This window comes from Protomyctophum parallelum (assembly GCF_964188405.1).
Source record: "Protomyctophum parallelum genome assembly, chromosome: 10".
NCBI lineage: Eukaryota > Metazoa > Chordata > Actinopteri > Myctophiformes > Myctophidae > Protomyctophum > Protomyctophum parallelum.
The window spans coordinates 39,624,132-39,649,814 of record NC_139704.1 but is presented as its reverse complement, the minus strand read 5'-3'; the positions used below and the strand labels follow the sequence as shown (position 1 = coordinate 39,649,814).

Below are 25,683 nucleotides of genomic sequence, written 5' to 3'. Positions count from 1 at the left end.
AATGTTGCATTTTAACATGTGTTCAGGTAAACGGGAACAGACAGACTGCCAAGACAGACAGGCATTAGGTTTTATAAATGACAGCGTTTGAGCAGAAACAGGCCTGTGGTGGTCTCTGTTGAAAGGCCCATGTGTAGACTGTGTATGCAGCATGCTGGCACTGACTGCACGGAAAGCTGACCCACTGTGGGATGGTGTGTAGAATGTGACCCCAACTGGAGTAATCTGAAAAGCCTGAGGATTACACCGGTGGCTCGGCTGTCACACAGACTCACAGAGGACGTAAAGTCACACGGTGTGGTGTGCATTTGCCAGTGCTTGTTGCGTGTCTATGTATGCGTGTCTCTGTGTGTATGTGAGCAATGTGCCAAACAGCCCTCAAGCTCAACTCTCCCTCAGCAGTAAAAGGCAATATGCATTATTGAACAGAAAGCAGTTATTATTATTTTTTTAACCAATATCTTACAGAAGTAACATCCGAAAATGTCATTTTTCAGTTTGCAATTTATCTATCTGGCTGTCTTCAACGTGCTGGTGGTCTTCAGAGGTCTGATTAGATGAGGCATCGTGTAGTCGTGTCCCATTGTTTTCACACAATGAGTGCATTTTGTCCCGAGGTCACAGCAGGACACAGCAGCAGGCCAGAGAGTGTCACCTGTTCCTTAAGCAAGCCTCTATGGCCCTCGATCTCATTAACACTGACAGAGATGGAGGAGCTCACACTAAGCTTCGTCATCCCCACATCGTAAAGGATTGTTCAGACAATAACGGAAGTACAGCATGTCAATGTTGTGACATGCTCTTTCAGAACAGATTAGAACTGATGCTGTTTTTGTTCTACTAGGGCTACAGTGGTCGTGCAGGGAATGTTCTTGTCAATTCAATTGTCATGCTTTTTCTTTCAAAATAACTTGGGTTTCCGAATAGTTAATAGATAATTCATTATGACGAGTTTCCATCACCTGCGATATGCATTTTTGTCTCTGGCTTTTCTCCATCTTATGTCACCTTATAGGAAGGGGGATGGGGCCTGCGGTCTGGGAAGGTATGGATCTCACTCCCTTAACATGACATGAACACCTGTTGGAGACACCAAATACCCTCTTTGTCTCCATAGGCCCCTCTGTGGATTACCATGACAACACCCATTCATGTGATGGCAGAAGACTGATTATACAGCTTCACAGACAATTATCACTAAACGGAGTGCATTGTTTTACAAGGCCACTGCTATTTTGTCTCTCCAGGCTGTTATTAGATATGTGGAAAGTTTTAATTCATACCATGGGTGTTCTTTCTTCTCTAATGACAGGCCGTTAGGGTCACTGATCAAATGTTAGCTGGATTTTATCCAACCAAATTGGCTAGTCTACTAGAAATACAGTATAGCAGGTGGAATGTTCTCAATGTAGTTTTGTGACATTTATAATTGTCCTTCCACCTTTTAACCTTCCTTCCTTGATTTCCCTGTTAAATTTCCCTATACATTTTACTTGTTTTTTAAACTTGCATAAGGAAATGACAAAAAAGAACAATATCCGGATAAAAAGCAATTCAAAACACATGTCAGTGTTTATTACCACAGATGGAATGTGATTTCATAGGAATGACATTTGGCAAGACGGATATAAGGCAAAGCACCATATGCTACACGAATGAATGCCCAGGCAATACAAAAAGCAAGAGTCGATAAAAGCAGTCAGTCATGTACAAAAAATACATTAGTACAACAATCTGTAAACAGTGTGTATATTCACGTATGACTGTAAATAATGAGCTCAGATTAAACGGCATCCCAATAGCAAAACAAGGAACATGGAAGAAAAATTATTAGGTTGTATTGTCAAATAAAAAAAACATAATGACCTTCATTTTGGTATAGCGTTACAAACAACTTCACAAAAACATACTATATACAAAAGGCAAAGAATTCTCTCCCTTTGGGTCAAAGCAAATTATTCACATTGTTGACTGGGATGTTAACATATAACAGACAGTACAGCTATGATCCTCTAAAAATACTTAATCTGAATCTGAAACTGTGTCTCCAAACAATTGCTTTCCAAATATTGTAATCCCTTTGCTATTTTTAGATCAGTTAAAATCTCAATCTCAACATTCAACTTGCACAGTTCAGCGATGATAGGCCACAGCTTTGCTTGTTTCCTTCCTACTTATGGCAAACGCATTCTTCATTGTACAACTGTTTGTTGCTGAAAACAAGACATTTTCAACTGTAAAATGTTGATATTTTCATATGAAGTCTAACTCTAAATTAATATTTAGTCACAGTTATTTCTATATCACAACAGCAGGTATTGGAAAATGGGCATTACTAGCATTATAGTTTGCCTAATATCAAACTATTTGTTATTACATGTAGCACAATCAAAATCCTTGACTTAACTATGAAACACTATACATTGTGTTAATCTATCATTTAAACTCACAGATACTCAAAAGATAGTTTCAATATTATTGTATTACTATGACTTGAAAAATCATAATTCCTAAGGCTTGACTTCAGATAACGTCAACATGTCTACCATAAAACAATTCTCACGTTCTTAAAATGACAGCTTTTTCTGGCTGTTCAATATACATTCAAAGAACTTGGATAAGTCTAAACACATGTACAAAACACTCAATAAACTGAAACACTGATAAGGTTCAAACCTTTTGCAGTGTCCTATGGCAATGGCACCCATTTCATCAAAACTTTAAAGCTAGCGTCCCTATTCTGGTTGGGAACATTTGCAGAAAAGATTTGGTGAAGACGAAATAAAGACAAGACCAAGTACAGAGCCAAGTATTAGTTTACCAAGTATAGAGTAGACTATACTTAGTAGACGTGTAGCAAATACTATTGATATGCCTGTTTTACAGTATGTCCACCATTAATTTCATATTGTGTGCCCTCACATAAAAACAATCCTCTGAGGGCAGACATCTATTTTATGTCTGCTGATCTGCATATCTTATGTTATAAGACATTTCCCCCGAAGCAAGTATTTTCTCCCAAAATGAGTCCAATAATGGAGAAATTCTCTTTTTATTCAGTAATGTCAGTCAGTTTCAGTCAGTTATTTAACTTCCCTTCAAAAAGCTGGGAATCTATTGAGTATACCCAGGAGGGAGGGAGGCAAATTCTATGTTTCCAATCAAAGGTTACTGTTTTCAGTTTATCCACTTAGGCTTCCAATTTCTCTTTTTCCTTCTCTTTCTTCTTGTTCATTTTCAGGAATGATGGAGTACGGAACTTCTTCTTCTTCTTCTTGGGGGACTTGGTTTGGCTTTCTGGGGTCTGAGGCTCCCCCGGCTTCTCTGTGGTTGTTATGGAGATTTCAACCGTTTCTGTAGTGCTCACGCTCAGCTTGGATAGATCAATGCTTAGATCCTCGTCGGTCTCTGCCAAGTGGTCTTTCCCATTGAGTATTAGGTCTGTCAACAGATGAAACCCACTCAGTTAACATGGGGGTGGGTACATTCAGTGTGTTAATTAACTTAGTCTAAAATGTACTCGTACGGGTCCAATTTGAGTTAAATTAACACGCCGGTTTTCACAATGTAGGAACTGCAATCACACAGAATATAATAAGACCCCCAGAACTGCTGTCAGTGGATCCGGGTCAAAAGGTCTTCCAACAATGTCTGACAGTGATTTAAATATACTTTGCCAATATGATGTTAGTTTAGTGCAGTGCCAGAACATATGAGCTAGAGTGGCCGGCGACTGGCCACATCTGTCGCAGGCTGGATTCACATTTGGAAACATTCTGTTGAGTTTTTCCTTTGACAAATGTAACCTGTGTAATATTTTAAACTGTATAAGACCGTGCCTGGCACATACTGAAGAAGAGTGCACAAACTTTTGAGATGTAGACCATTGCTTGTCAGTGATAGATATTCCTAAGTCGTTTTCCCAAGCAGTTTTTAAATACTCCAAGGAGGCATTATTATCTAAACATGAGAGAGAATTATAAATAATAGAAAAATATATCAATCTAAATACAAAATAGGTAATGGCAAACCAATTACCTTTAGCTGGACTCATTATTGGGGAGAGGGAGAGTGAAATAGTGGAGCCATCAAACGTGGTCATCTCATCTGCGTCAGTGGCATCATCTGCATCTGCAAGAGGATTTCATTTAGCATTTAGTCGTCCTCAAATTCATGTGTGGAATGAGGACATTATGCTGAGCATTGTGAATTAGAATTTTGCATGTCTAATTAGCACCACTAGGTGTAATATTTGCATGCACACATGCGCGCAGGAACACACACACACACACACACACACACACACACACACACACACACACACACACACACACACACACACACACACACACACACACACACACACACACACACACACACACACACACACCTGTACGAGTTCTCTTTCCTCAGTGGATAAAATTGGTATCCCGACCTACTTACTAAAGAACTGAAGAGACATACACATTCACCAGCAAGTGGCATTGTAAACTACCCAGCTTGGCAAAAGTCAAGCGATATCTGTAACAACATTGTAGTGACACTGCATGTTAACAAAAAGTGTTCTGTAACTTCTGTTATATCTACTAAAATGCAAGGTTACGTGAATGTCTCTCTCATCTCTTGTGGCCTAATTGAAAGTGATATTTGACTTTAGTGTGCCGAGGCAGGCCATGTCCATTATTTTCGGACAAAATGTTACTTCAAATTGCAGATCTTTGAGTCGTTAGGCTCTAATGAAATTTACAATTTCGATCACGTCATTGCTATCATCAACTGCAACAGAGAAGGCAATAAATCACTTCACTTTGTCGTTTTAGTTAGACTAATCTCTTGCAATGTCCCTGATTCTTTCTCTCTGCCCTCACGGTCATCAGAACAACGCTGGCGTTCTGGGGTGAGATGACTTAAGTGGGTCCCTTGACTCCCTTGTGGGAGGTGCAATCAGGGGGGCAGTCAGCCAGATATTTCGTGAAGCCTCATTTGAAATCGGTAGTTCATATAATGGCCTGTTGTGGCGCTGGACTGGACCCAAAAAGCCCCATAGCTCCATAGAGGCCCATGTATTTTGGCCCAACTTCACCTAGACTGTATTACCTTAATAAACATGGTCATGAATACTTTCTTCTTCCAGTCACTAGTTTAAAGTCTCATTTCTAATGTCATAATATTCTTTTTGGAAAATTATGGTCCCATTAATTAAAAAAATGACCATAAAGAAAAAAAACCATCGCGTATGTTCTGAGGGGCGTGGCTACCGTTACAGTCTATGATCGGGATTCCCCTCCCACTCGAGTCAAAATAAAAACCAACGGAGAAGAAGGGGGGAAGTCCCGCCTCGTTGTCTGGGCAGCCAATGGCCAGCTGGTCCAAAACGGAGCCAGCCAATGGCCAGCTGGTACCAAACGGATCTAGAAAGATGGCGACTTACATCAGGAATTACCATATTATTACAGGCTTCATTTTACGTTCATGTTAGACCCGGCGAACGCTTTGTCCATATTTTTTACAGTCTATGGGTGCAATACACACATTGGGCGCTTAAATGTTCGGCAGCATTGTCGGCACTGTAGCGTCAAGGAGAGAGTGGCTGCCGCACACAGACCTTTTAATTTGAGCATTTGGCTCTGGAAGTGCCAGTTGGATTCAGTCTAGCATGTCACCAGAGGGCACTCACTGGCGAGTTTTCCGAATGGTGGAATGGCAGATGGAACATGAAGGAATAGTTTTATTCAAGTAAAGTGGCCGTGTCAGCAGGGATAATGGTTCGTTACTTTTAGCCAAATACCGTCTCAGGATGAGTTTAAGATTTAGTACTCATTTGCATATTTGTCAATGTTAAACAGCTGAAAAAGGCTTTATAAGGTACACAGGGAACTAGTGGAATTCTGCATCTAGGGCTCTGAATTCCCGTTAAGTGTTCTCTAGGCATGCAAAAAGTTGACACAGGGGTGAAAAATGGGTTACAAAATCGTGGGATAAAAAAAAATATATATATAAAAAATTAAAATAAAGTTCCTCTGCTGGCCTGGTGCTGATGTCACAGATCTCCATGAGCCTTAGAAAACAGTTGCATCTATACATCTCAATTTCGTCTTTGACCTCTGCTGACCTCTAGGATTAGCTTGACAACTATGCTACTCTCACAATCTACACAGGCCACGTCTGAGCTCTTGAAAGCCCAAGTAGGATTACGATTAAGTAGGGTTTTCAGACTTTTCAAGATAAATGGTCCAAAGTGGGACTTCATGACAGCATCCCATGATATGGAAGTATAGTTGTAATGCGTCTAAAGGAGAAAGAATTACCTTCAAGGCCTTGCTGTCTTCGTTCTATTACGTTCTTGTATTCCTCCAGCGCCTTCTCCGTAAGCCCACTGAACGGATTCGGGGGAAGAGAACGCGTCTGCTCTTCGTCCTCAATGATGAAAGCCTGATAAGAAAATACATAATAAACATATTTATATATTGGGCTGACCTGAAGAAATGTGCATCACACAGAACCAAGGACACTATTCCACTATGAGCCGAAGTAGAAAATGGCCAATTTATATTCATATTATAGACATCAGTAATTCTATGCTATTTTGAGACGGTAGATGTACTCACTGGTCCTGGAATGGTGTCCACAACGATGCCTGCCAGTAACTGAGACTTTGGCCCGGAGGTCATCTGGTCACATCTGTTCAGTTCTCTTATCTACAGAAAAGCATTCAAGATGGTTTTTCTTTCATATAGGTGGTCTTGCATGTTTAGCCCGCTGACAACATTTCACAGTATAATTTACTATACTGCCAATCATTTTCCAAAGTATACAGGAGTTTGTTTGGATTTTCGGGGGGCGCCACTGTTTCCATTAAGTTCAGCACGGTATGAAAATCAACTTACAGAGACGAGAGATGAGAGCAATAATCCAACACACTAAAAGTAAATATGCATTTCAAATCCCAGATTGATTTAAAATCGAGCTGAAAATTGTCTCTGGGAGAAATATTGATTTATTTACGTTCAAATCAAATCAAGGTTAGGGTTACGTATTTAGTAATGATTTTATAACTATGAAGAAATAAAGCCATTAACAGTAAAATGGTCTCTGTTCATGTGCAAAGTTGTGAATATATAAATATAAATGCGATATATATATATATATATATATATATATATATATATATATTCTGAGGGGAACATTTGACGCATTGTGAGCTTGTAGATATTTCCGGTTAAGACTTTTGGTGTATAGTGAAAAAAGAGCATACCAAGTACAGTTGCCACTAATCAATTCTGTTTGATTTAAGTGGTTCATAATCATATCATATATAATTTCACATTTATATCCCCCATATTACTATTTACACAATGAGACTAACACAAAGTACTACCTACTGTACCAACTTTCCTCTCTTAGAGAAATACGCTGAAACTGGATGGTTAGGTAATGGCATTAGGTCAGTTCAGTGTTTTACGCTTGACTGAATCTGTTCTGAGCTGAAGCCTGTTGCCATGCTATAGGGGTGCGCTTTAGATCGTGATCAATATATTTCTTTGGGAGAGAAGTTCAACAGCAATTCCTCCACATAATACAGAACAAAATGTTCGGTCTGTGTTAGCCCAATATGTGTTGAGCTTGAGGCTTAAACTTGGGATATAAGAAGTTTCACAGAGCTGAAACAAGTATTGCATAATACGCAAAAAGAAGAAGAACAAAAAAACAATTGGTGCATTTGTAACATGTGGCAGGCTTTGTGTGTCTTTACTTTATGGTATGAAAACACATGATTCCAACTCACCCTGTTCCTCTTATCCAAAACGTCTGTGGGATTTGTGTTAAGTGGGACAAATTGATTTGGGTCCTCAATTCTTATTGGGGACATACTGTTGCCTGGCTCTGAAGATTTCATCCACTAAAGAAAATAAGAAAATGGAAAACAATGAGGGGTTTGACCAATGCAGTGTCTCAAAGATGCATTTATTATAGCTTCCACAAGAGGGCAGGCTGATACAGAGAAATTGCAGCTTTTGCTACTGACAAACACTTTTGTGAAGCCAAGCTCAGAGTCGAAGTGTTTGAATCCTTCAGCATTTCCTCACCATAGTCTTGGTCCTAGGGCTGCACTCTCCACTGAATGAGCGTTCCGGCACGTTCACCTTCAGGTAGCTGTTGGGCGAGTTAAGCCAACGGGTCCTCTCCCTCTGTTGTTTCTGCGCCTGCAACTTAAATGGACTACGCAGGCCGAGCTCGTCGTCTTCCAGCGGTACTGCGGATACTGTGGCAGGGATCTCCACATCATTCTTAGATCGAGGTTTTTCCCGCACAATGGGGTTCCTGTGAGTGTAGCCTGTTCTGTAACCCTAAAAGTGACAGACGGACCCTGGCGTTAAAAGGTTATCCTTTGCAAGAGGCAGAAAACGGTTGCAGTTTTAACTTTTACATAATATGTTATAGGTCTTCAACACAGACCACCCAGGGTGCTCTGAGCCCGTGTCTCTGAAAGTTCAAAACCTTTCGCAGGGTTCACATGAATGACACGTATTAGAGACATGTCCACTTTGTTCAGTTGCAAAAGGAGAAGATAAGACTTATCAGTCAGTATAATTTAACCATGAGGGATTGAGGGAGCCTGTTGTTGAGGAAACATCAAAGAAATAAAGATTCAAGCAGACTCTCACTGAAGGCAATCCACAGTGCACAGTAAAATCCTCAGTGTTCATTTATCCATTTCTTGTACAAAGTGTACAAATGTAATCGTCACTCTCAAGAGTTGAATTAATACTGTGGATTTTACTGTCTGTCTGTTAAGTCCACTCCATGGTCTCTGTGTGGCTGTGTGGTCTGTGTCCTCTTCACTCCCCACAGCATGCCTTCCCATCTGGAAGCCATGACAGCGGGGGTGGGTTTGCTATGATCACAGAGAGCTGAACAAGCGAACACAGCTGCAGCCTCCTCGAACCCAGTTGTTAGCCATAGTGATTCGTGACCCACTCAAAGACATGACAAAACATCAGACATACCCGGTCTGACATCTTATGTACAGAGAGAATTTGTCAGACAGATGTTATTAGCGGTATGATAACAGAGGTGGTCAAGCTGACAATCACACCAAATATATCGCCGGATGACAGTGAACGCAAACACCACGCTATCCACAGGTTAACAATGAATAAATCACTACCTTTGTCAGGAGACCAAACGGCCCTTCAAGTCAATTTGACACAGTATTGAGCAAAATCACTTCACATAGACAGAATCTGTTGTAAAACAAGAACATCCAATTATATGAATAATTGCATGGTTGAAATACTGTACATGTCTACTTTCATTGTGCGTTCCATCAGTCAGAGTCTTGTAATCAGACACTTCCCCAGGAAGTGCACCGAGAGAGGAAACTCAAAGCATCATGGGTAAGGGGCAGGGGGTCAGGGTTCACTCACCAGGTTGTCGAGCATCCTCATAAGGGACTCGAACTTCGCCTCGCCCACTTTCCATCTGACCTCACCGTCAATCACCACCCCAGCGGCGGCCACGCCCTGGGTCAGAGGCTTAAATTTGTCCCTGTCCAAGACCACAAGGTTGTCCACTCCGCCAGAACACCTCAGAGCGCTCACCTACAGGAGTCAGGACATTAATTAAATTAATACATTATTTCAAAGATATACTGTTTATTTTATGGTTTGGAGTTGCCAGCCAAAATAGTCTGATGGCAAGCTTAGCATGAGTAATGTTAAATATCAATCAGGAAGTTTCAACAATGCAGGTTTGGCACACGTCTTCACTTTAAAAAGCTCTCGCAAATTAGAAGTCGCTACTAATACTGACTGATACTTCCTTCTATAGTGACTCCTTCCAGCATGGCCAGTGGAATGGCGTTTTAGGGCTTTAAGCAACTAGTCAACTATTCAACTTGTCGACTAGTAAATCCACTAGTCGACCTTGTTGGTACTAGTTGGCTAGTTGATTAAAAAAAATACTAGAAGTGAAAGCCCTCTACATTCAACAACACAACCATGATGCAAAATAACATTGACAGCTATGAGGTGACGGAAGCTTGCCAGACTTGGATAGGCATTGGACAATCGCTTTTGGGGTGGGGTTTAGCGAAGAGTCAGTTGCCTGTACGTGTCACTGATTTGTCAACATGGGTCAAATTTTGGTGTAATGACAATATCTTAAACATGCATGGTAACAATGGAAAAACAAATCAAGTCAAGGAGATGAAGGCATCCAAAATCCTGTCTCACGCAAACAGTGTTTCAGTAACTGCCCAGTGTGTCCACAAACACCACAGGGTTTCACCTGGCACTGGTTGGGAACAATGGTCTCAATCACATGTTTGATTTAACTTTGTTGAAACAGATGTTAAACACATTGCCAACATTTCAACAATGCAAGAAAATCCTGCATTGTTCAAATTTAAGGTTAGAGGGGAAATTTGAGTCAATTCTAAAAATCAGGGAGCAATTGTTCCTTTTGAACAAAAAAAGAAAAGATGAAAAAGACAAACATTATATACAGTAGTATTATCAGTATCAATGTGATAGTAGTGTTGTTAAAATCAGAACACACAGATCAAATGTTCCAAAGTGGTCCCACTGCTCTGCAAAACAGTTCAAAGCATTCGCTATGCCATTAGCAGTCAGTAACTGTGCAAGGAGAAAAATATAGATTTAATTATATACCTGGATTTCACACGCCTGTTGTGAGTGGTACACGTAATGGAAAGCCTCTTCAATGGTTTCCCCCAGAGCAAGCAATCCATGATTTCTCAAGACCAGAACCTACGAAACATATTAAGACAAAAAAATACATTAGGACCACTAGTAATAACAATACAGTTTAAAATGTATGTATCAATATACACATTAAGAATTCCTAATTCCATACAAGCGGTTAGATGCTGGAGTTTGCATAAACTGCATAAACTAACATTTGAATAAAGCATTTGTTAACAAACTGGCACAACACACAAGATGGAAAAACAACAATCAAACAAATAGGTATAGCAGAACGTCAGGTTATTTCAGACCAGTCACAAACAACTAAGCAAACAATCACTTGTTGTTGTGGTCAAGATGCTGGTGGTTTGATTTTTTACCTTGGCAGTAGGGCCCAGGGCTTTCTGGAACTCCACCTTCTCCCCTTGATCAACCAGGCAGCCATGGTAACCAAAGTAGGCAACATCGCCTAGAAGCAAAGCCTCCTGGGAAATGGGCAGGATGCCACATTTCATGGAGGACACCTGTTGACACGGGATAAAAGCAAACTGTGACTGTTGTGTCGACAACTAAAAGGCACATTTTTGCCATGGGGCATCAAATTAAACTTTACTGTGCAATGTAAATCATGTGCCATGCAATTTACTGGAACCTCAAAGGGATTGGTAATGCACATTAAAACGTGTCTGCATCCAAAATAAGTAGGCATGCAGAGGGATGGATATATTCAACTCATTTCCCCCGAAGCCAAATATGCATTTAGCTGCAGCTTATTATGTCCCACGAAAGATGTGTCCTGAGTTAATGGTGTTTTAACAAAAACACTGTTGGAGCAAAGACTGTGTGTGGACTAGCTACTCCTTCTCTGTATGTATCTACCTTTTGTCCAGCACCAGCAAAGAACTGGATGTGCGCAAGCCACCTCCTTTTTAAACCACGAAAGATTAAGCTCATATAATGCTCATTTATTCTACTGTACAATCTTGGAGTATACTTACAGCAGCTGTAGCAGAAGTATGTATATGTATGATACACCTCACGTCAGGCCGCATGGAGTAAATGGCAGCATGTGGACTGAAGCCAAAAGGGTCGATACTCAGATCTGTAGTGCCCTGGTCCACTACATCACCAAGCATGTTCACTTTGATCTAGAAACCACAAAAAAGCAATACAATAAGGGTTGTGATGGGGGTCAAAACAATTACCAGTCAAATTGATTTCATTCTGTGACAAAACATGCCACTACTTTATTTTATCTATATCTAATGGGGTTTATTGCAATGCCTTTGCTGTTCTATGTAAATACCAAATATCTGAAAAAAGAAGAGATTATCTACTTTCATCAGAAAAGAAAGGTGTGTTTACTGTTTAGTCAGTTGAATAAGCTATGTTTTCACCAAAAACGCTCTAGGAACAGAAAGCAGAACAATTGTGAAATCCTATAATACTATAACTTTTCTGGCTTGGTTTTATTTTTATCAGGTCTTTTCCGGTTGTCCTCTGACCGAGAGTTCTAGATTTACTCACACTGAAAATAAACCACTATGAGTGCCCAGATCCAGATCCATGTCTTTTATCTGATGTCTTATCCCGTCTAATCCAGGAGCACCTTTTACTATTTTAAAATGTAATGACTTGCACATCTCCCGTGAGCACCGTCCTGGTTGTCTTACTTACTCTCTCTGCACTGAAAACACTGATTGACATCTATAGACATCAATGGTAGTTAAGCATTGGATTTTAAATTACGTCTATAGACGTCAATGTGTATGTGCATGTTAATTCTTCCTGCACAGAACATTTCTCAGAGTTAATGAATTTCTCAGAGTTAATTTAACTCTGGTTAAATTAACACTCAACATTTAACAGTGTGACTACAAAAAAAACAGCTACCATATGCATATTCAGAATTACAATAATTTATTATTATAAACAAATGCAGCACACATGACAGTGTACTCAGTACTCACCAAATTTGCTGCTGTAACTTCAGCAAAAGACAGACCTTGTGGACTAATAAGAACATGATCCTGCTCTTTGCTCACCCGCACCTGACGGGAAAATTGCACAAATGTGTGAAAAGGCAACATTTTACACTCAAATGTTTAATTAGCAACGGCATGTGATTAAATCTTAGCCACCAGATCATGCTGTGTAATTAACTTATGCATTTCTCTTTTCCACAATCATCCCTCTGAATGTTTTGTGCATACTAACATATACAACAAATAAATAATCAGAACAATCACAGTGGTAGGAAATGTGTACAATAATCAGACATAATAATTCTGTATTATTTGGTTTTGCATAGAGCAGAATGCCTGGTGACTCTCCATAATAATGCTTGGTGGAAGTTACATCCATAGCAGGTTACAGTTTAATGCTAAACTGTTTCGCATTTAAAATGTGCATTACTAAACCAATTCAGAATATTTTCCTACATATCCTAGGTACTGTACATGTTCACAAGATACTTAATATAATGCTAAACTGGAAACTGCTATGTTTCAAAAAATATGAACCAACTAAGAATTACTGCACAGTAGAGTATACACATTAGAGTACACACACACACACACACACACACACACGCGCACGCGCACGCGCGCACACACACACACACACACACACACACACACACACAGGACGGTCAATAGTTATGTAACTTTAACAACTCCTTTCAAAATCCAGAAACCAGAGAACCAAGAAAATGTAGGACGTGTAACCGCTATGAAACCTTGTTGTAGATTGTAAAAATGAGAACATTTCAAGGAGAATCTTCTGTCGACAAATCTACATTTATTGTTCAGCGTTACATTGTAGAATAACTACATCATAAAATAGAACAAAATAGGCCCATTAAATCATCTCATCAATAGTACTGCCTCCACTGCTTGCCTTTTCAGATAGATTTTCCTTTCTTCACCTCAACAATTAATTCAAGTCTTGGGGCGGCTCTCTGGCTTTGGAAGAGAGTAGTTCCTTTGACCAATATCAGCATGAGACATTCTTACTTACAAATGCCACTACAAAATAGTGAGTACACATGCATAAAAGATAGCACAGTTACAAATATTTAATATAAGATATTAGGAGATACATTGCATTGAAACTTGCACTTACTGTTACATATGAACTTGTGAATCGAGCCCAGGTAAAGAGATCAACAAGTCTGTAGAGGCTAGCCAGCTTGCAGCGGTTCTGTTTCTCCCCTTTGGTAAAGGACGGAGACTCAAAGCCATACAAGTCCATGACTGGGGTTACCATCCCTAAGCCTGCATCAAACCATACAAAGCAAAAAGATTAATAAAATGTCATTCTGTCCAATACAATATAACTTGTTATATCTGACACAAATTTTGATGATGGTCAAGATTCAATCAATGTATCCCGAGCAAGCAGTCAGGCTCTATTAGCTCAATGGAAAAATGTCAGCATTTGCGCAGGACCACTGGTGTCATGCTCGTAGAACGCAGTACTACGGCGTGGTACCCAAATAAATGTGACATGCACGCGCAGGTACGGAACGGTGCACGCGCATGCACGCTAGAACGCGTCCCGAGATTGAAGAGAAGACGCACCTAGCCTCACCAGACGTTCCAAGACGCACCAAGTACCCAGTGGTCTACGTTTACTGGCGGTGTGCGTGGCCCCCTATTTTCACGCTGTGTCAAGTACCGTGCCCAAATCAAATGGCAACTACTTTGCATAACAACAGGTTTAACTGTTTACCTGAACGCACGTTCTCATACGTGGTAAGCAACACAGCTCAGTAGTATGGCTCCAGTAGGCTACTGCTTCTGTGGTGTTCTGCATGCAACAAGAATACCTCCTCCACCATCAAAGAATAGATTCATCCAAAGCAAACTTTTTAGTTTCACTCTGCAGCGCAGTAAAGAAGTTGTCTGATTATTCTACGTCTACTTTTGTGTTTGTGTGTCTAAAACTCTCAGACACTATAAAAAATATAGGCTTAGGCTATCGGCTGTTCTGTGCGCATGTGCACAGGTAGGCGCGAGTGCACGTGCGTGAGTGTGCGTGTGTGACTGTACCGAAAATGAATCACTATTACGCCACTGCACAGGACACCGGGTTCAAATCTGGGGTAGTAGAGGAAAGATTTAAGCTCACACCTGGTACATATGTTGTACGTTTACATCTCCTTCTTTAAATCTCCTTTCTTCTTTCATCTATGCTTATATGTTTCTTTAATCAACATCTAGCTCAAAATGTTTTCGTAAAAAAAAGCCTGCGTACAAAAATCACATCATAAAAGCGTCCGCCCTCAAAACCTTTTACAAGACACTGCCGGATATTTTGAGAGCATACTGTATAAGGGCATTCAACCAAACAGAGTCCTGTGTTTTATGGCCACTTTTAGAGTGGGTTTTTTTAAACGTTTACAAAAGGAGCAGGTCAGCCTTAATTACTTCAAAGCCATATGGCGTGGCGGCCATGTTTACATTTCTCAAACATTAACAGTTTTGACATTCCAACTTTTTTGAAAACTGATATTTTGTAGCCCCAGGCTGAAATGCACAGTGACCTCTGTTCAGGCATGGCAGGCAACGTAATAATGGACACTGTAGACATAACAGCTGTAGTTCATTATTCAGGCTGGGCATGTGGGGTACCTAATAGAAACAGTCAGGATAAAGAATGCTGTCAACATGTTTTTTTGTTTGCCTTCCCCATCATTTCAGTCACAAGTCAAGAGTCTGACAATTCAGCTTTTGACAATGAAGATACTCAAGCTGCATAATGCACCCAGACAAAGAGAAGACATATACATGGAATGATAATCAGGCGCACAGACATACACACGCACGGGCACACACACACACACACACACATGCACGGGCACACACACACACACACACACACACACACACACACACACACACACACACACACACACACACACACACACACACACACACACACACACACACACACACACACAGTGCCACTCACTCATGGGGGATGTTAAGGGGCCAGTTCCTCCCAAAGTGCTCGCCATGATTAAGTCAGCTATCTGCCGCAGAACCTGTAGGCCTGTGGGGCTGTTGCCCTTGGTCACCTGATCCTGGATCAGGCCTTCCAGCTCATCTTTAAACACCTGGAAAATAAATTGAACAGGGATTGAATTGATTGAAGAGAACAGGAACAGAAGAAAAGAAACATCCTCCAAAACACACTGGACATCCATCTGTACTTTGCCTGTCAATCCCTTCCACCACAGTGACTTGATGGACGACAACACTTGAGAGACTACTTAGCATATTTCTCAAGGTACTGCTATTCTTCTATTCTGTCGGAATAGAAAACTAGGCAGTACTCTTGGTCCCTGAGAAAGGTAAAGCCTGAAATAGACCAGGCCGACTGCTGGCTGACAACAGTGGGCATCAGTGCAGTATGGGTCAGCAGTGATCCTTAAAAAAGGCAAAATCTCAGACTTGGCACCAACACTACACCAATGGGTCACCTCCTCATTTACATTATATTATCACCAGAACAAATCGGGACATTAACTCAAACGTGCAAGAGAGACCAGTCGATCTTGGATCTTCATTCCAAAATGCCACGATGATGTCTCTTCTACTGACTGCTGTCCAAGGGGAACGCAGAATACTGCTGGTTTTCTATTCCGCTGGGTGGGTGATGAACTCACTAGTCACCATGTGTCTCTGGACTATTAAGGCCTTGATTACACTGCAAGAATACACTGCAACCAGTACCCACAATCTGGTTTTTCTATTAATAACACTCAGGAGAAGCGATGATGAGAGGACAAGAGAAGAGAAGAGAAGAAGAGAGGAGAGGGGAAGAGAAAGAGAACACCCATGTTGGTTCATCATGTGTATACAACCTAACCTTGACCCAATTTCCTTTTAACTCCTCAGCATCTGACAGACAGCACAGTGTGCTTTTCCTTATTAAAAGTGTACACAAATCACAAGGGACCATTAAAAACCTCTTTGTGCGTGTGAAAAGATTTGACTGGGAGCGGGCGGGGGGGTTTCTTTATTAAGCTTGGCTATCAATTTATGCTGGCAGAGTGGCCAATGAATCTTGGGTATCGTTCCCAATGAAACAGCACTATTCTCCTGTGTGCCACAGTGGCTGAGCTCCAGCATTCCGCTTCATCTCAGCACGGTTCCCATGGTGATGAGCCGGGTTCCACTTGTTGAGGTCCGTTATGCAATCACAGACGAGCGTGGGCTCATCTTATTTCCATGCACTTCATGGGTATATATGTGTGTGTACTGCATCGCCTTGGAACACATTTCTAGCTAACTGCATTACTCTATTTTCGATCCCTTATGGCTTATGTCCTCCTTATACTATACGCTTTAGCCAGCATCTGTGTGTACATATGCAAAGTGGAAGTTAACTAGTCTTATGCAGAAATAAATATTAACACGGCAAAGGATGTGCTAACGCAACTTCATTGCTATTTACATTGCAGATTTACCTTTACAAATTACAAGAGAAGTCTAACAAGTTAGTGTTTAAACATGCCCCCACCCCCAGACAGTAGCAGTCAGTTTGGCTGTGGTTGAATGAAAATACACAACACCTGGGCTGCTTTAATTAGTCTGGTCAAATTTTGACCACTGCATCTAATGGTTTATGGCAGCTAATCTCTCTTTCTCTCTCTATCCACTATATTAAATATTTATGTATAGGATATATAAACCGAGAGAGCTTTCGTCTGGGTGCTGCAACATGGACCACTCCAGCTGTGAAAGTAATGTCCATTGCATCGAGACACTGAAAGCTAGCGTGTGGGAGGGGACACTTACTGGACTCTGGAGCATCTGGGTCACTCGCTTCTTCTGTCCCATCATGTTGAAGTCCTGCCTCATTTCGGGGGACATGTTCCTGGCGCGGAGGTACTCGGGGTCGCTCTCGTCCATGCGGTCAAAGTAGCGCTCCTTGGAGTCATTGCTGGACAGGGACAGGGTCATGGACCCCGCCGTCTGTCTCACCTCCACCAGACTCATCGTCGACCACGTGACCTCTCACAGTTTTTTATGGAATCTGTAAAGGAGGACAGAGACACAGGTCTCTATTAAAGCTCAGTTTTGTCGTTAGGTTGCCTAAGCAACATCTGTGATGATGAACACCCTCAAGTGAGTCGCCAATGATGCACAATGATGAGTCATGTAATTACATGGATGTAACAATGGATAGGGGGATAACATGGTGATTTGCTGAAGTTTGTGTAGAGGGGCTGTTTATGTGTGGGCAATGGCATTTCGTCTACAGAGCGATAATGTTGAATGACTTAACCCACGCATATTACACAAATGCATAACATGTATTTCACACACACACACACACACACACACGCAGTGCAGTCATCAAAACTCAAAAGATTAGGACTAGGAGTAAAAACATGTATGCAATCTGGACACACACTTGTGGATAACTGGATACCAGAGTGCAAAGTGGAGACTGAAACCAAAACACTGAAACCAGCGGCAGTTAACCTTCAATGGCAGACATGTAACACATGTAAATCAACTCATGTAAAACAGCACAGCGCCTTTGGCATTGAGACGTTACCTGGGGTGGGGGTGGGGGGGCAGTTGGGTGGACAGGGGATTGTTTCAGCCAACATTTAGGCCTTAATCATTAGCCTACAGTACAGTACACAACAATACTGTTTCTTCTTCTTTTTGTTTACATGACGCACAACCTGTAGCCTATTAAATAGTCTTTCTAGGCAGAGATGGGTTACATACATTTAAAAAGCGAAAGTGGCTTTTAGGTCTCTGTCTGCCCAGTCAATCATTTGATTCACGCTACGCGCCTGGTACATAATAGCCGTTTAGTACCAGTACAGTTTAAAAATCAAATACAGCTGTGAACTTTCAAATTCAAACGTTATCTACTGACTACTGAGGCGTGATGATTCGCCAAACGCGTTATATAAATTCCACTCACTCAGTCTCACTGTGCAACTTTTAAAACTGTTGAGAACTAATCAGCTGCAAAAACAAACGAACAAAAAAGTAAGCAACAACACACAAAACAAATAACAGGCTGATACCTAGTAGGCTATGTGGGAAATTATTTACCTCAACCAAACCGTCCACTTCCCGTCCCCGGCCCGAGTTTATCACGTCCAGATGGCTTTCTTTTGATAGTCTCCGGGGGTACAGTACAGTAAAACGTTAAACTCTGTTCGGGTACATTGCGAAGACGATGCAGCGCCCAAACGTGCGTGTATACCCCCAAAAAGTAGGCTTAGGCTACCTTTTACAAATGGCTATCCCAGTAGTACTAGTATCCAAACAGCGCACAGACGGAGCCTACTGCGTGTGAATAATGTGTGTGAGAGTCAGAGAGTGAAACAGACAAGAGTGAAAAGAGCGGCCGCCGCATGGAGGAGAGAGTGTGGGTGTGTTTGTGTTGGAAAAGGAAAAGTGACCATGTGACTTCACTTATCCACCCACCAGTTCAGGCCAGGCCTCATGTCGAGTTTGGTTTCAATGGCTTGGGTGGTGGGAGTGGGACCCAGCGCTGGGGGACCGAAGTCATAAAGAGTTATTGCAGCCTAATAGACCAATGGTTTTCAAAGTAGGGTCCGACGTTCAAGGACCCTCATTGAGCCGAGGGGTTCCCGGGCCGGCCAGGGATCTTCAGCTAAATTAGGTTTAAACCAGGGGTCTTCTCTGGCTCTGCATGCAAAACGAGGTTTAAATTCTCTGGGTCTATTTAGAATTGAGATGTTTCACTCACTGATCTGAGATCTCCCTGCCTATATATAACTGGTACTAGTTCTAGATTTATGACTGCAGGCTACTACTATCTAATCTTACAACTAAATTATCTTATCTTATGGAAGTCTGGCAATGGTAACAACTAAAAAACGGAGTGCCCTTCAACCCCACAAGGCCACTGGCCATGACAATATCCCCTCCAAATTTCTCAGAGACTCAGCCATCTCTATAGCTCCAATCATCACCCACATAATGAACCTCTCCATCAAACAGTGACAGGTCCCCCAAGATTTCAAACTGGCCAAAGTAACCAACAAGAAAGGGAGCAAATTAGACCTGGCAACTACCGCCCTATTTCTATTCTAAGCTCCATCTCGAAAGTGATGGAGTAGTCTATGAACAGGTTGAAAAGTATCTTGCCAGAGGTGGATGCTGGCAAATACTGCGGCATGGTCATGCTGGACCTCCATACTGGTTAACAAGCTAAAAGCATTTTGTTTTGATAGCACATCAGTGAGCTGGATGCAATCCTACCTGGAGGGGAGAGAACAGATGGTGGAGGTGAATGGAACACTGAATCTGCACCTGGCTCGCTGATGACAAACTGTCTTTACACCTGGGAAAAACGGAATCCATTCTCTTTGGACCAAATAATCATCTCAGCAAGGCAGATGGCTTCTTGGTTAGAGTGGGTGACAATATTATCACACGAAAAGATGAAATTACCTACCAGGTTCCATCCTGGATGCAAATCTTTCCGGTGATAAAATGGCCACCAACGTAATAAAAAAAGTCAACCAAAGAACAAGATTCCTATACAGGATCTCCTCACTGGTCAACAAAAACACCCTGAAGACCCTAACAGGAGCCCTCGTAAAAGGTTTCTTCGACTATGCATACACCTCTTGGTACCACAGCACCTCAAAGGCCCTTAAAACAAGGCTCCAGACTTACCAAAACTAACTGGTCAGGCTGCTACTTGGCCGCACTCCCCGAACCCACCTCACCCCTGCCCACTTTGATAGGCTGGAATGCCTTAGGGTTGACGACAGAGTACATGCAGCATCCCGGGTCTGGTCCACAAGATTTGATACACCACCAAGATACCCATGTACCTGTCTAAATAGTAAATACCTCCTTAATGTCAACAAAGTCCACCCCCATAACACCAGAGGGAGTTCAACAAACCATGTGCAACCCAGATTCGGCACAAACAAGGGACTAAATTATTTTCACTCCTATGCCACCAAAATGTGGAACGCCCTACCAACAGTCATTAAGACATGCAAATCCCTTGACTACTTTAAACCGCTCTCAAAGGGCACCTACGGACGGCTGCAATTCAAAACTGCCCCCCAAATCTGAATTCCCCACCCACCCCTTTTTCCCCTCGCTGTATATGTTTTTACCTCCTCTATGATGATTTCTGGTTTTGGCTATATAGTGTATATTTGTACGTCTCTAAATGTTATGATGAATTGAACATGGTGGACACTAATGTAAACAAGTGTAATGCTTTATGGTGTCGTCCACAGTTAACAGTTTTGTTTTGAGTTGTGCTTGAAATGTACTGTAATTCTACAATCTCCAATCCAAATCCAAATAGATTACAAGATTTCTGCCTAAAGTTTAGGCAAACTGCAGGTCGGAAAAAGCCCTCTTTCCTGTGATAAAATGGCAACTAATGTATTACCAAAGAACAAGATTTTTGTGCAGGATCTCCTCACTTGACTTATTCATGTAGACTTCTATAGGTGGAGCATAGGGCCACAGTCACACCCCGCCATCGGACTCTGTTTTGGGTGTTTTCTTCAGCTGGGCCAAACAATAGTCTTTGCCTCACTATCGACTGATCTTCTCCAGGTCTACAGGATCTCCTCACTGGTCAGTAAGAATACTTTGAAGACTAGCAGGAGTACTCATTCAAGGTTTCTTCGACTATATGCAATGGGCAATGGGCCATGGTCTACGGTAAACGCCACAAAGACACCCACCTGTAAAACTACTTCCGAAACGTCAACGCTGTCCACAATCACAACACCAGAGGGAGTTCCACAAATCATGTTCAACCCAGATTCGGCTTAAACAAGGGGTTACATTTTTTTTGCTCCTATGTCATGAAAATGTGGAATGCCCTACCAATAGCCATAAAGGAATGTGACATTTTGAATCCCTACTCACATTCACCTTCAAAACCGCTCTCAAAGAGCTAAGAGCAGTTAAGGGTGACTGCAATTCGAAACTGGCCCCAGTTTAAAAAGTCAAAGCCCCCCCCTTACTGTACATATTTTTCTTTTGATTTCTAACCGTTTATTCGATGTTTTTTTATTTTATTTTATTTTTGAGGGGCGCTAGCCCCTCCTATACACAGATTGAATGTTTATCTTTAGTTCAGTTTGTTTAGGAAACGCATTGACAAAGAAGGGAAAATGTACGTCATAATGTGTCGTTTACGTCATATTGTCTCTTTATTGTTAATGGCGTTTAATGTTTGTGTTGGCACAGTTTGTTTTACATCACTATAACATCACCTAATCAACATGAGTTAGACTTTAATAATAGCGGCCCTCACTTCACACGGATGTGATTTTTTCCCCTTCATATACTGTATATTTGTGTCATAACATTTTCAGATTCATTGAAAATGGAGGACCCCATGGAAACAAGGCTTATAGTGCACTGCTTTCTTGGGTTTTTTAATCCTCTTAGCAGACCTTGTATTGAACTGTGCTTTCCTATGCTTATTCTACAAACGTTTAATTCTATATTTCAATCAATCAATCAATCAATCAATCAATCAGATGATGGTTTAGGGTAGGCCATAAACCATCATCACAGCATACACTTTGACTAAATATAAGTCAGTTTCAATGTTTACAAATTCAAGTCTGATGATGAGCCAATAAAAACACTTAGCCACTAATTTAATTATTAGAGCCCCGCCTTAATTATACAGTTTTGGCTTAGAGGAACATTATTTCTGTCCATTCAGATAATGATGTTATTCAAGAGCAACAAACTAATGGAACACCATGCTGGGTTATTTCAGAAACTCTTGCAAATTGTTTTTGTTTCAAGTGATTTGAATCGCCTCAGTCTCTGTAAACAGGAGATGAGACCAAGACTTCAGAAAACACAAGCTGCACAAATTTAAACAAACTTTCAGCCAGCCCTCAGAGATTTACTTAAAAAGCCGGGATGCCCAGCAAGTCCCCCACCTCCCACCCACCCCCCCACTGTCTGTCTCTGGCAGCTTTTAGTGATATTTAAATCACTTCCACACACTAAATGCACCAATGGAATCTCTAGCATTCACACCAACCAAACTCTTTGCCCTTTCAACATGCATACATGTCACAGATACCCAAGCACACACACACATACGCACGCACGCACGCACGCACGCACGCACACACCCACACACACAAATGTCTAAATTTTGGGGGAGTGAGAGAGAGAGAGGGATTGGATCACTGACTGACATAACAATTCCAGGAAACGCAGTGGAGTCTGGGAGGCGGTTCAGATACGAGGACATATGGGGTTGATGTAATGAAAAGCAGAACGTTCTCACTCCGTAGCTGCATGACCCTTCAACTCTCCACAGTTACCCTGCAACCCTGGTTGCCTACTCTGGTATACTCTGGTAGACTTCCCATAGAAACCATCCCAATGCACTAAAGATATATCAATGCATGCACGAACACACCCCCCCCACACACACACACACACACACACGCACACACACACAGACGGGCGTACACCTTCATCCTCCCACTCAACCATTCTACTGTATCTGAACTTTTCAAGCCCTACAGTCTATCTGGGAAACATTGACCAAATGTCAGGCATTATAGAAGCCCATTCATAAAGATCATTGTTGAGGTTATTGATATTCACGGACAAATTAACCTCTTTTGTCTTAGTTGTCACACCCCACTCACACCACTGCCTTCACTGGAAATGTCTACAAACCCACCGCCTTATATGTAAACCAATTAAAAATGACATTCAAAGACAAATATGCAATAACAGAACATTTTCTCTACTTTGCTGTTACTGCTGATGTCAAATACATCTAAGATATACCCTAAATATTTATGTAATGACTTAAACAAACTTTTTATAAACTAAGGGGATACTTAATTAATCCTCATAAAATGTCAACTCAATTGGACCTAATCATACACAATTATTCTGCACACTCCAAAGACCACATTTGACTTTTCCAAGACAAAACCACTAAATATCATTGGAATGACTGCAGGACAAAATGGTATAGTTAAAATCTAACAGAGCATCAACACATACTGAGATGTAAACACATTTACAAGTCATATAAATTCTGTCTTCTGTGTCAGCATCCTGTGATAATTACATACAGTAGTAGGTTCTATTACCATGGATGGAGTGTCATTATACTTATGCACCAAGTGTATTTTATGAATAGCCCTGGGCAAAACCCCAATCAATTCCTTTGATGGTTTTGACCTTTTATTTAAGTCATAGGTACATCTAATCACTGATTCGTAGTTAACCTTCATGGGCTATGATTCTATGAAGCACCACAAGCAGTTCCAATCAAATAATATTTCTTTACAACCCAGCCAGTCTTTGGTTGATTAGAAGTTGGGTTCATTACATGCCATTACATTTCATGGTTGTTATTTTAAGGTCTATTGCTCAGACAGATGGACTCATAACATGTCCTACAGCTGCTAAAACAGTGAGATGAGGGGGAACTTGTATCTGTTCATATGACGCAACACTGCATTTTTAGCCCTAAAATACCGGAAGAGAGGGAGGACAGACACAGAGGGAGTCACAAAACAGAAAGGATAGACTGCGTGCAGTGACAATGTGTGGTACCACCCAGCCAAATATCCCATAACATGCTTTTCGGAGCACAGTATGATGAAAAACATGAGACACGTTGCCTTTCTGACTGATTATGCCTCCTCCTCGTCTGAGCACAAGGTGAAAGTTCATAATGGTCCATCTTTTGTGGATTTCCTTAATGACCACTTAATGATTGAGCGTACAACTTTCTTCCTGCTCCGTAGCGAGGGTCTATGAAATATTGACATAACATTTTCGTTTCTGTTCCCTCCCAGATATCCATTTCTGGCAATTATTCTTTAGCACTAGAGATTGCAAGAATCATTTATATCGTCAACTCAATGACCCTTGACCCCAAACCCAGACTAAATGATACCAACTGTTGAAAGACACCATCTGTAGGCAAATGTTCTGCTATTTTCACAGAATGTTTGCCTATTTTTGCAAGAATTTCTCCCCTATTATATGCCAAGAATATGGATGATAGGGTTCAAACTAAAATTGTAGTACAATTTACTTTCATTATCTCACCATTATCTCAGTAGACTGTAAAGTGAAAAAGTGTCTCAACAGCATCTTTGATGAGAATATAACCAGAGGCTGCCACACAACAGTGTTGAACAATGCCAACCTCAGGCCTCTTCACCTCACTTCACATTGTCAGAATTGACTTTTTATTTATTTATTCTGCTGCAACGGAAGCTTTCTTTACTCGAAGACATAAACTACCCCGATATATTGTATGCTTCTGCAGGCTTTGAATGTCACCTCTTCCAGTCATTTAGCATTAACATTAAATTGGTGTGTGTAATCCTGACGGAATTATAATGCCTTATTATTATACAGTGCTTTGTATGTGAGGTTTACATCCTTTCTTATTTCTGGGAATCTTGACATTTTAGAAGATTAATCCGACTGTCAAAGATGTAAGAATGGCTAATCTTTGAGACAGTTAAAATATATTAAATATCAAAATGTATCAGGCAAAACTTGAAACAATCAACATTGTTGCACTTGGAATGCTGCCTTCTCCACTATAGGATGTAATACTGCTGCAGAAGCACACACACACAGGCACACACGCACGGTCGCACGCACACATGCACGGTCGCACGCACGCACAGGTCACACACACACACACACACACACACACACACACACACACACACACACACACACACACCCACACGCTTATGTTTGGATGCAGTACAAGCACGTACATTGAATGAACGCACCATTGGAGTTCACAGGAAAAGCCTTAATTTATCTCTTATGGGTCCATTTGGGTCAGTTTTTACACTCTCAGAGTTAAATGAACATTGATTATTTTCCCGTGTAGTCTGGCAACAGAGGGACCAAGCGTTGTTTATCTAAATGGAGGAGCTGGCTGCAGACTCCACCAT

General features: G+C 41.3%; 1 protein-coding gene across 2 annotated transcripts in view; it reads right to left on the bottom strand.

The window, feature by feature from the left end:
* Positions 1 to 1,549: 1,549 nt before the first annotated feature.
* LOC310865622 (gamma-adducin-like) overlaps positions 1,550 to 25,683 on the bottom strand; it is a 25,566-nt gene continuing 1,432 nt past the window's right edge. The window contains exons 1-15 of one of the 2 annotated variants that reach the window (XM_083774795.1): positions 18,797 to 19,053; positions 17,516 to 17,753; positions 15,684 to 15,828; positions 13,833 to 13,984; positions 12,680 to 12,760; positions 11,708 to 11,857; positions 11,090 to 11,233; positions 10,674 to 10,772; positions 9,429 to 9,602; positions 8,088 to 8,348; positions 7,787 to 7,900; positions 6,609 to 6,698; positions 6,309 to 6,432; positions 4,039 to 4,131; positions 1,550 to 3,441 (exon numbers count right to left, since the gene is read on the bottom strand). In XM_083774795.1, the coding sequence (XP_083630921.1) occupies positions 3,191 to 3,441; positions 4,039 to 4,131; positions 6,309 to 6,432; positions 6,609 to 6,698; positions 7,787 to 7,900; positions 8,088 to 8,348; positions 9,429 to 9,602; positions 10,674 to 10,772; positions 11,090 to 11,233; positions 11,708 to 11,857; positions 12,680 to 12,760; positions 13,833 to 13,984; positions 15,684 to 15,828; positions 17,516 to 17,716 (2,079 nt within the window). In that variant the 5' untranslated portion in view covers positions 17,717 to 17,753; positions 18,797 to 19,053 and the 3' untranslated portion in view covers positions 1,550 to 3,190. Of the gene's footprint in view, positions 3,442 to 4,038; positions 4,132 to 6,308; positions 6,433 to 6,608; positions 6,699 to 7,786; positions 7,901 to 8,087; positions 8,349 to 9,428; positions 9,603 to 10,673; positions 10,773 to 11,089; positions 11,234 to 11,707; positions 11,858 to 12,679; positions 12,761 to 13,832; positions 13,985 to 15,683; positions 15,829 to 17,515; positions 17,754 to 18,796; positions 19,054 to 25,683 lie in introns of those variants that run through there. The other variant, XM_083774794.1, reaches the window with a different exon arrangement.